At 40.3% G+C, this 11,998-nt stretch overlaps 1 protein-coding gene across 1 annotated transcript in view; it reads right to left on the bottom strand.

Moving 5' to 3' along the window:
• Window positions 1-5,385: 5,385 nt before the first annotated feature.
• Window positions 5,386-11,998, bottom strand: part of LOC308263226 (cadherin-6) — a gene marked incomplete at both ends in the record, with an annotated part of 61,730 nt that continues 55,117 nt past the window's right edge. Inside the window, 2 exons of the mRNA XM_080696139.1 lie at window positions 5,386-5,876; window positions 11,628-11,879. Of these exons, the coding sequence (XP_080552265.1) occupies window positions 5,386-5,876; window positions 11,628-11,879 (743 nt within the window). The remainder of the gene's footprint in view (window positions 5,877-11,627; window positions 11,880-11,998) is intronic.

The raw sequence follows: 11,998 nt of genomic DNA, 5'->3' as shown, positions 1-11,998 counted from the left end.
AACTGTGAAGTTGTGAAAGTCTCCCCTACCTAGGAGTGAGGATGGATGCCAGACAGGGGTCGTTTTTATCAGCTATCCTCATTGCCAGAGACATGAAGGATACCGGGAAAACAACAAGAATGGAATACTTTACCCCATAAATCTTTAAGGGTGGCCTCAGCCTCATCTTATATTTGGGAGTATTTTTAATTAAATGTATTCGATACCCAAAAGCTTTTATTTTCTTGGTTTCAAAATCACAAATCACAGTTAGGAGAATGCTAGATTTCCCTAGGTTGGCATTACTGAAGACGCACGTAGCATTTACGATGGGGCTATGCTGATGTAGCTCAAGCTCAAAGCCATGAAAGCAACCACAAACAAAACAGTGCACTGAGTCTGAAGTGTTCTTGTGTTTCTTCCAAGCAGATTTGTTTTCTATTTGCTACACAGCATCCCCCTGGATGCCTAGTAATCCTATACATTTGATTCTTTAATAAACACTAAACTAATAGATCATAGAAAACTAAAAGCTTATAGAAGGTGCCTCCAGATATATTTACATACATAGCAGAGCCTCACAAGAAAGACCAGGATCTCATTACAGTGGAATGCTTTTTCCACAACGCTGGGCCCATGCCTCATTTGTCAAATTAACCCCATTTCAGGAGAAATTTGAGTTTGTGGTTCATGGGTTTTTAAAAAATGGAATTAAGCAACTTGTAAAAGCTCCTCCGAAATTAATCTAATAACCCAGTGGCTCTTCGGCTAAGTGCCTCAGTCCTGTCTGAAATATAGTGGTTAATAGCCTTTGTTTCCATCTGAACTCCTCTCTACACTTTCATCTGCTGGCTCTGTCGGGCTCATGTTCCCCCCAAATTAAAAAGTGAAAATGCACCATAAATAAGGTATCACAAAATGAGGAGTAGATTAAAGATTGTCTCAGCGATGCTTAAATTAAATCGATGATGCAGAGACCATAAACTTTTGGCTTTAAAAATGAGCTATTTCTTTATTAACTTTTAGCACGTGTGCAAGTCAATGTATTTGCTTTCAAAGAGGGTATCACTTTCCACATTAAATATGGTCGGGGTCTGGTATTTTTAGTAGAGAATTATCCCTTTAGAAAATTATTCCATAAAGATGCCAAAGGCAGATTCAAAAATGCTGCGACTGTACTACTCATTAAACTTTGAAGAAGACCATACTGTAATTCTGTATTCTCCAGAAAAGAAAGCTGCTTGTCAGAGCTGAGGAAATAGTTCATCTTCCTGAAGATTCACCAACCAAGTGTTAATCTTTCTGTTCTTATAATCTGATAAGGAGGGTTGGGTTGTAGTGTTAATTTAAACACAGCCGACTGCTTGGATTTTGGAGTCCCCTGCCACAGTGTCACAATTCAAAAAAGATTTCATCTAGATAAAACATAAAAATTAAAATTACACTAAAATGATCCTTTTCAGAGGATGCCTTTCAAAATAGTAGGGATCATGACTTTTGAGAGTGTTCTTCCAAAGTAATTACATCCCTTCAAAAAGAGTGACTCGGATAAAGGGATTCATTTGGTGGTTCTGTTCCTGGGGAAAATGAACTTAGCTGATAAGGGTGAGTAGCTGATTTAAATGTTCAGTTTTGCACCCGGGAAGCAACTCTGTTCTCTCCTTTCAACTGTGTACTTTTCATGGTCCTCAAGCACACAGAATCTAAGAATGCCCAGTTGGTAATTGACACATCATTATCCCCAAGGAAATACCCACTCCGGGACAAAACATTGGATGTAAGATATCGTGCAGCAATTCAGGGCAGCAAAAATATATGTACTTAGAAGTAAAGTAGTAGAAGCATTGCAGAGTTAATTTTGGATCCACACAACTTGGTTTCTTCTAAGATACAGATTCAATTTTTAAGAACTACTAGCACAACTTTTAGGAACTAGAAATGAAAACTAAGCCACATATTTTTATACTGTGTTAAAATGGAATCACCGACTTTGTTCCATCTGAAAATGGGATAATTTTATAGTTGAACCTTCCTTTCTGCACTCAAACTGTAAAACCAGAAAAGTTTTGAAAGAAATATAGATGTACTCTCCCCAGATTCCCTCTCCTCTCCATTGCTCCTTTCCCATCTGATTTACTTACTTATTTGGGGACAAATATTTTCAAGATTTTCCATGGAAAGTGGGTTCAAAATGAAAGGTCTTCACTTTGAAATTTAAGTCAATGGTTTGATGATTTAAAAATTTTAAAGAACATCTTAGTGGCATAAAGAAACTTTTCCTCTTGACTAGGGGTAAGAGAGTCAGAAAGTCTCCAATGCTCTTGAAACAACCCTTTACATAAAAGCAATCTGCTTTTGTTTAATGAATTTTAGTTTTTCAGTGATTTAAAACAAATATTGAAGTTCTACTACCCACTTCTTTCCACTTTTCCCAATCTTCCTCATCACCAATATCTAAAATCAGTACACAGGAAATGCAAAAATTGAGCGGAAAACGATTTTCTCTAGTAATCTTTCATGTTGACCCAGAACGTAGAACTTAAGAGAAATTTGCACACGGAGTGGTGTTTGAGCTGATATTTTGGTGGGAAGAAAGTGAGACCAGGCAGGAAAATGACAGAAACGTAGTCCCAATCATTTGAAAACGATAGAAATGTAGTTCTAACCATTTGTTTGATGTAGGGAGTCTTATGGGTCAATGTCACTTTGGCTCGATATTTACAGGACCATAGTACTAAATATTCAGCTCTAGGCTCAAAGTATCTTATTTCCAACAGGTTTACTACACCATTAGTGGTAAGCAATTAAACACTTATTTCAATATTTAGTCATGTTAACCATTCTTGGCAGGTTGCACCATCTTCAGGGTGGGAAATAACACCTGGCCGATTACAGCTCAGATGTCCCACTGTGGAACTGCTGATTTTCACTTAAAAGGAGAAGGTCAAATTTACCCCAAAACATTGGGAATTGCTAGTGTCAACCCTCAGAACTTCCCATTAACCCCAAAAGTTCAACAGGACCATATATGATGATATCTTTCTTTTTACAGAACTGTCTTGGTTCAATTTGTTCCATGACATGAAACACAAGGCTAGAACACTCTTACATTTTACAGTAAATTGTGTGAATAAGGTGCTGTTCTATTGCTATAAATAACTAGTTCTTATTAATTTTACTATGCTATCTTTTTCAACACTTACCTGTGACTATAGTACACACAGATTCATCACAGTGAGGCCCTCCTGTACCATTCTATTTGCATTCCTCTGTGTGTATGTGTGTGTACAGTGGGTATGTGTAGTTAATGTGTTTATCTGTGTGTGTACAAAGAATTAGAAAAAGAAAACCCCCAAAGCCAGAAATAGCCCAAGCAAGAAATACTTGTTAGTATACGGGGCGGTTCATTACAAAATAGGAAACCATTCAGGAAACACAAAGAATAATATGATTCTAAAAAAATTTCAGTCTAACTCAAATTTCACATTTCTCTTGTTTTAAAGGTATCACTTTTACTTTCTGGATTAATATACCTATTTGAAACTTAACAATAGCGTGTTCCCAAACAGAAGATACGTGCCAATATGCCATTATCACCAAATGAAAATGACACAAAGATTATCTGTAGAAAAATAAAACTAATTGAAATAAATTCCTAAGACTAACAAGTGAAGTCAGCAGATTTTCAAGTATATATATGTTATATATATACACACAGAGCCTATTTTTAAAGTTTTCAAACAAGGATGTTATCATGACAGTACTTTAGAAATTTCTGATGACTGTATGATATAACATTCTAATGATCAAAGCCATTAGAAGCCATATGAGATAAATGATTTGAACCTGCCAGAAGGATTAGTTCAGTTCAGTTGGGTCCCCTGGATAATAACTGACTAGGATGCTAATTGCATAATTAGAGAAATAATAGATTGGATGGAATTTACATTACTTTTCTGTCATAGTTTGAGACCAGTACTTTATCATTAATTCAAAGACAAGGGATGGCAGGGTTGCCATGGAAGCAAAGTTAAAATCAACGGGAAGATAGGAAGGCTTTTGAAAGCCAGCTATCATTATAATTACAATCTTAAACACTCTTGTCCAAGTTTTTTCTTTGTAAGGATCTTCCAAACATGGGAGATGAAGGTTTTCATCACAATCTAAAGGTTGGTCACTGATATCTACCATGTTGTTATAATTATATAGCTGTTTTTGGATGTGAAGGGCAGGGTGTCAGGTTCGACTGTAGCTGGCTCTAACCTCTCCCTTGAGCCCCAAGAGTGGGATTTGCATTTAATTTAATCTATCTTTACTAAGTCAAGTTAATTATGTAAGAAGATACATTGTCTCCAAACAATAAGAATTATTGTACTTTACACTGCTACTTTCAGGTATAGTAGAATAATACTGACAACAGCTACAGACAAGGAGTTAACATTTGTCCCATAAAAATCCTTTCAGGAACTTTTAAACAATCATACTTATCATTAGCCTACTGATAGAAGAATTTCAAGTGGTCTGTGATATATTTGGTGGCCAAAGCTTTCAAACATGCTAGATGTTTCCTTTGTGAATGTAATTTGCGATTTTCTCTTTCTCTTTACATGGTGTAATGGCAAATTTCTGCATATCTCACATGTAACAAATTATGAGCTAGTGGCAAGGAATGAAGCCTTTATTATGTTTTTTTGGTCATTGTTAACTTTCACTGTTACCATTTAATTTACTTCTATTCCTTAAGAGAAAGGAGAACTTTAAAACATGGACGGATTTGCTATTTCAAATAGTAGTTGGTGCCAGAAAAGGTTCTGAAGGCACAAACAGGATGGGCTGAATGTCATTTTAAATTCGTGGTGACGGAAACACACACCCTTACCTACCCTTGTGTGGATCATTATCTCCTTGTGAGCTGACACACCAGGAAAGACTTCCCAGTTGTTCTTTCCTTATTATTACTTTTTGTTTGAAGCTAAAACTATATATATTTTTTATCATTAAAGCACAATCCCTTATCCCATCCGCATGTGAAATGTACAGCTAGAGCAGTCAGTTGACCTGGGGCATTGGAGTGTGTGTAGTAAAACACCAGGCCAGTGGTAATAACGAGCATGTTCCAAAGTTGCCCTAAGAGAACAAGTGAAATCCTGCTGCTCGTCCTCTCCTCCAGCACGTGCCTGTTGGGCTGACGTGGTTAACTGGATGCACGAAAAAATAAAAATTCGCCTCTTGGAAGCTCATAAAAGTGTACTAGAAAAAAGTCTCTAACTGAATCCACATGGACTGCAGCCATTGGCTTTTGGACGGGTAGAACAGAGAACCCTTCACGGGATAGTGGATAAATAGAAAGGAAGAACCACTCCGCATATTTCAGCGTTGTATCAGAAAATGAAAAAAGGCAACAGATTAGGAGTCTTTGTCACTGTCCGCCCCTCCGTACATATCAGCCAGTTTTTTGAAGCGCGGACCCCAGTCACTAAGGTAATCATAGTCTTGGTCTCCATCTGTGGTCACCGACTCCAGAGAGCTCAGGGAATCGGCCACCGAGCCGGTGCCTTCATAGGCATAGGTGGCCAAGGAGTCGTACGGTGGAGCAGTGGGGTCCGTGTCGTTTTCCTTTAACCTTTGGTTAATGAAATCTCTGACATCGGTGTTGTCACGAGCTGTTGGAGTCCGTCTGGGTAGAAAAAGGGCTTCAGGCACGATGTCTCTACGCAATTTGTTATCCTCTATGGCTTCAGGATTCCTCAGGGTGCCGATATCAAAGGCCTGGGTGTCCTCCTCTCCACCTCCTTCATCGTTGTAACTGACAATGTTATCTCTGATGTCCTCTTTGGAAATGATCAAAGGCTCTTTTTTCCGCTGCCTTCTCAGGGCTGCAAACAGCACCACTGTCACTGGAAGCAGAAAAACAAAACGGAGAGGGAAGGGAACGTTAAGGTGCAGCCCAATTAACGTCAGGAAGAAACACTGTGCTCCAGCTCCGAGTTCTAAAAGTTCTCTAGAAAATGCCGAGTCGGCGTTTCCTTCTTTAAGGATGCATTTGCCTCCATCCCTAATCAGATCAGAACCCACAAAAGAGTGAATGGTTTGAAGGAAGGTAATAATTTAAGTAGAGGATAAAACACCATCGTATTCGCCAGTCATTCCTCTTTGGCTTTGAAATCACAAACTAGCTTCAAGGTAAGAAAAAATAAAAGAGCAATAATATAAAAAGCTCGGCCACGGTGAAAGTACCATCGTAGGAGTGCAAATTATGTCAAACACCTAAAATGCTCTGAAACTGGTTATAAGGACGAGGCTGGCACCTTTGGGGATGTGTTGAAAGTTTTGCATAACTTCACATCCAAAATAACTTTTGCGCTATGCCTGCCTCTGTTTTATCCCCCCCCCCCCCCAGAAAGGTGTAAACTTAGTTTAAAACCCAAAGTAGAGACGTGAATGTTTGCACACCTTCCCTGCATACAAAGAAATATTACTGAAGGTAATACCTGGAGAGACCCAGATTCAGAAAGCCAGTTTGGACCTCAAGATCAGTCCAGCGGAATGGGGCAGAGAGTAATACACATTTTGTATTATTTCTATTTGAGTCAAATAAAAATCAACACATTAAAATGAGAATTATTTTATTTTTCAAAGGTTTCAGTTCCATCAGTTTGTTATTCAGAATGTTTGTTCTTTTGAGTTTTTTCCTTCTAACCCAAATTAGAGGTAAAGAAAGAATTGTGTTTAAATAGCTCCTGATCTTTCTTCACAGCTGGCTGGGTAGAACAAAGCTGGCTACCTGTAGAGAGACACATCTATCTACAAATGGACCTAGGGGTGGGAAATAAAAATATAGCAATAGCTTACAGAGAAAATGGCCATCCAGGGCGGAAAATGCATTATTAACCTAGGTTTGTCCAGAGGAGTTTATTACAGGAAGTACTCATAATGTCTCTTTGCCATCTCACCCGTGACGTGGCCTGATTTTTACAAGCCATGAAAATTGATTTTTGCAACAATGGCTTTTTAGTGGGTAACTACCTCTACCTATATAATAATGGATGCCCACACACTCGTGCACCTGTATGTTATAATTTCATACACTAATAGTAATAACAAGAACTGGTTACCTACTGAGACCTTTCATTGTGTCCGATACTGTGCTAAGCGCTTCACCTACTGAATCCTGTTCAATTATCATAATAGCCCTACGAAGTAAGCACCGTCGTTTTAACCCTATTTACATACGAGGAAGTTGAGGCTTAGAGATGGCGCATGTACAAGCCATTCAATTCAGGTCTTTCAGGCTCAGAAAGTCCGTGTTCTTAGCTGCCATGCTTGAAGTGTATTTGAAGTATTGTCTATTTCCAAAGGAAATGCAATTTGCCATTTGTAGGCATGTGGTAGTATAACTGAATATATACTCTGTGGCTGCCAGAGGGTGTCCTTCTGCCTCCTGTGTTACATCAGCCCAGGCTATCTGTTCATTCTTTCTTTTTAATTTTTTTTTTTTTTTTTTTGCGATACTGGGGATGGAACCCAGGGGCATTGTACCTCTGAGCTACACCCCAGTTCTATTTTTTAATCTTTTCTAATTTTGAAACAGGGCCTTACTAAGTAGCTGAGGCTGTCTGAGAACCACCATCCTCCGGTCTCAGCCTCCCAAATGCTGGGATTACAAGCATGGGTCACCACGCCCGGCTTGTTCATTCTTTCAGCAGTGTTTATATAGTGTCTATTACATGTCAAGTGCAGTTCTAGGTGCTATCGATGAAAAAAAAAGTAGATGGATTAAAAAAACCCATTAGTTTAAACTAACCATTAAAGTAAATTTAGTTAAAACTCATAAAACGGAAAGATCAGCAGATCCAGGCTAGCTAAAATGGTTTGACCTTGTTTTCTCATCTGTAAAAGAGGAAAGGGTGTCGGGAAGGGTGGATGGAGACATAAAACAGTAAGTAAACTTGATTGAAGGCAATGATTAGAAGGTGATAAGAGCCATGTACACAAAGAAAAGTAGCGCAGGACGAGGAGGAAGGGAGCTTCTCTGTGTGTGCCAGGGCTCACCCCTGGTTTTGGGGGGGGAGGTTGCATCATTTAAGGAAAGACATGAAGGCGCCATACACGGAATGATGAGGCACAAAAGGATGCGCTCCAGGAAAGGCCCAGAGGTGGGTGTGTGCCTGCAGGTTGGAGGGACAGCCAGGAGACTCAGTGGCTGGACCAAAAGAAACCGAGGAGAGAAGCAGGGAAGGGCTATGTCTAAAGGGGTCTGGGAGGCTTCTGTGCACCTTTTCCGTGTGAGTGGGGCTTGGGTAGATGTAGAGATGTGCAGGGCTGTGGGCTCAGGGATGCCCATGATCTACCTTTTATGTTGGTTTCCGGTGTGACCGATGACATGGATTTGCAAAACAAGGCTGGAAGGACAGACTTCGTGATTAATAGAAACCAGCCGACTTTCCTCCCAGAGAATTCAACTCTGATGTATGCACGTTCTTTCAGTTATTCAAGGTAAGAGAGCAAGTGTTTATCATTTTCTAATTCTTCTCCAGCTTCAGGTACCTAGATCTTTTTTAGTCCAATGCACGTCACAGCCTAAGTCTTTTATAGCTAAAACTGTCCATATCTTTTTCCTACGAGCCCAAAGCATAGCTGAATAGAATTCCTTGAGTATAATTGTCTCAAAGGGAGATCTTTCTGAAAACCAAATTTGTATAAACTGAAAGTGTGATTTCTAAGCATGTGGGGCAAAACACACTAAAAAAGTAATACAGCTCTGAGGTTCCCTTACCAGGAACCGAAATTCCTTTTCTCCTACCATTTTGGGTCCAGAAGACAGCAGTAAAATTTGAGGTGGGGGCACTTGGGCAAATTTTACTCAATCTCATCATAAAACTAGAAGATCAGAAGACCTAGGGTGACTTATATGTTTGACCTTTCTAAGCTCCTTTTTATTTTTTATCCATAAAAGAGAAGGGATAACACAGTGCCCAGTGTTGTCATTAGGAGAGAGAGCCAACAAATGTGAAAGTTTGGCAAATTCTAAAGCTCCACAGAGACATTAGGTGCAATTGTTTTTTTTTATGTTTTTATTGTTCTATTTTAGTAAAATATCAGATGTCATAATCCATGTTCTTTCTTGGGCAGTGCTGGGGTTGAACCCAGGGCTGCCTGCAGATGACCCAAGCACTCTACCACTGAGCTACACCCCGGCCCTGATCCACTTCCTTCACTGCAGATTTTCTCTTACATCAATGTGGTTTTCCTTCTCTGGCAAACTCTCTGGTTTGCCTCCACTTTCTTGAACTGTTCCATATTGGTTTGGGCTCTTGATAGCCCAGAAATTACCCCGCATCCCAGAGGGTTACAAGGAAAGCAGGGTGCAGCATGGGAGTACCCTGCCTTGAGCGGAGAGACCTGGGATTGAAAACTTGGTTCTACCCTTTGATGCACGTGTGGCTTGGCCATGTGACTTCATTTGCTGGATCCTTGTCTTCATATTTAAGATGCAGATGAGTATATGCCAGGCGCTTCAGAGGAGTAAGGGAGAAACACATACGTGCTGTTTCTTGCATAGCATCGAGCTTAAAGTGGGGGCACTTCGGCAGATCTGCGCCCATCCCCTCATAAAAAAAGATTTGTAGATCTCAGTTAACTTAAATGGCCTGATGTTTCTAAGACCATTTTCTTATCTGTAAAAGGAGAAGGAAGAACACGACGCCTGGCAGCGTTGTCAGAAATTAGTGAAGGCTGAGTCCCGTTTTTCTCCTTTCTTTATAAGGTATAGAATTCCCAAGAGACTAACACCAGATGTGGAAGGCACTGAGGCCAATTAGGGATAATGAGGAGACAGTGAACCCATCGGAGGAAGGACATGAAAGGGTAACAGAAAGTAAGTAGTTAAAAGGGAGACGGTGGAGAAAAAATAGTAGATTGATGATGAGAGCTAGGAAGAATCCCCTTTAGCAGATGAGAGCTGGCTCTCCTTCCACAGACCACAGAAAGAATCTGTGTACTATTACACGAGTACAGTCCTGCCAGCCCAGGACTTCCAGGGAAAAAAAAGATTCATGTCCTACACTTCCAGTTTTATAGACTCACACCATTAGAAACACTATCTTTGCTCACTGTCAGTTTTAAATCATCTTATCTTAGTACTTTGCCCATATTTAGTCTACAAAAGGAAAAACCATTCTGAAGTTGAGTTTCAATTCTTCTGTTGTAATTAGTTACTTGGATTTGGAATGGGAAGCTCCTGGGTGGAAATCCCACAGCATAGTTTTCTTAGAGAAATCTAAGCCCTCTGTTACTCTTCTTGAAGTATTTGTCTTCTTTTTTTTGGGGGGGGGTGGTCCTGGGGATGGAACCCAGGGGCCTTCTACATCCGGGATATACTCCCAGACCTATTTTATATTTTATTTGGAAACAGGGTCTCTTAAACCAGCTGAGGCTGGCTTCGAACCTGAGCGATCCTCCTGTCTCAGCCTCCCAAGTGTGGGGATTACAAGCGGGCGCCACCACGCCCGCCTCTTTGTCTTCATTTTTTTTTTTTTTTTTTTTTTTTTTGGTGGTACTGAGGATGGAACCCTTTTACCTCCGGGCTACCCTCCCAGACCTATTTTATATTTTTATTTGGAAACAGGGTCTCTTAAGCCAGTGAGGCTGGCTTTGAACTTGCACGATCTTCCTGTCTCCGCCTCCCAAGCGTGGAGATTACAATCGTGCGCCACCATGACCGACAATCTTTGTCTTCCTTTTCAAAGGAGAGTTTTTTGTCCCCTGTGTAATCTAGCTTAAATCAATTTCTTACCTTTTATTTTTCATTGTATAGGCAAATTAAAAAATTCTTGCTTTAGTTTTTAGAAGGGCTACATTACTAATCAATTTCTTTAGTTCACAGTCAAGGATTTGTTGAAAAACGTGAGCTCAACTTTATGGCTTAATGAGTTGATTGGGGGTAAAATCTCACTTGAGTCATGGTTAGACCTTGATTTTCATTTTTATTACTTCATTTTTTTGGAGTCCCAGATTTGTTTCATTAATCACATTAGTTATTTATTACTGAGAATCTGAAAACAATAAGCATTAGGTATGAGATAATCAGAGAGCCATGCCAACAAGGTGGTCATCTAAGTGGGTAGATCAAAATCAATTTTCCAGGATAAAGAAATATTCACACTTTTATTTTTCCTGTATGAGAGAGAAAATGTTATCACACTCCTCTTTCCATTTTCCCATTGATCTTAAACTTCACCTTTGTAGCCAGGGCCTTCGCCATCTACTTCGTGCTGGGTGACTGTCACTCTTTAAAATTTTTTTGCCAAGTTAAATATTTAACAACAAATGAAATGAAAAGGGCATCTTTACAGTGCCCTCAAATCCCCTTGGGATTCATTTCCAGTCCGACACACAAGCTACTTCTTAGGTGGAAGGATTCCCTCGGGTAACAATGACATGGCACGTTTCACAACTGTTCATTCTCCAAAGCCATTTTCAAACAAAAACGCGTTCATGTTTGAACAACACAGATTCTCAGCGTATAGCTCTACTCACCTAGATTGGGCTGTATGCCTTAATGGGGGAGACGGAAAAATCTAGAGTGTCACAGTAACAGTGTGTGCCCCTCACCAAGGGGAGATAGGATGCAGGGAGAAGCAGTTTACCTAGTAGGATCACGATGCACAGAAGGATGGCTACCAGAGCCCCCGTGCTCAGCCCCGTGGGGTGGATGAGGGCCTCCGCGTGGCAGGACTGCATGTTCCCATGGTGGTCACATGCACAGACCCGGACAGTCACTGTCCCAGTGCTGGTTTGGACTGGGTAGTCGTTGTCTGAAATGACCACAGGCAGGAGATAGGTGCTCATCTCGTGTCTATTATAGCCACTTTTCCGAGTTAAGATGCCCGCCGTGTTGTCTGGAACCAAAAAAGCAAAGTGGTGAATGTACTGGCCCAGCCGCGATGGGAAGAGACAGGATGGATGTTGATGCAGAGGTACACACGGCTCCCGAGACAGAGGCAGGCAGGTGATTAGA

This window comes from Muscardinus avellanarius (assembly GCF_963383645.1).
Source record: "Muscardinus avellanarius genome assembly, chromosome: 1".
Lineage (NCBI taxonomy): Eukaryota > Metazoa > Chordata > Mammalia > Rodentia > Gliridae > Muscardinus > Muscardinus avellanarius.
Note: the sequence above shows the minus strand (reverse complement) of the source record. Positions and strands in the feature narration are given on the sequence as shown.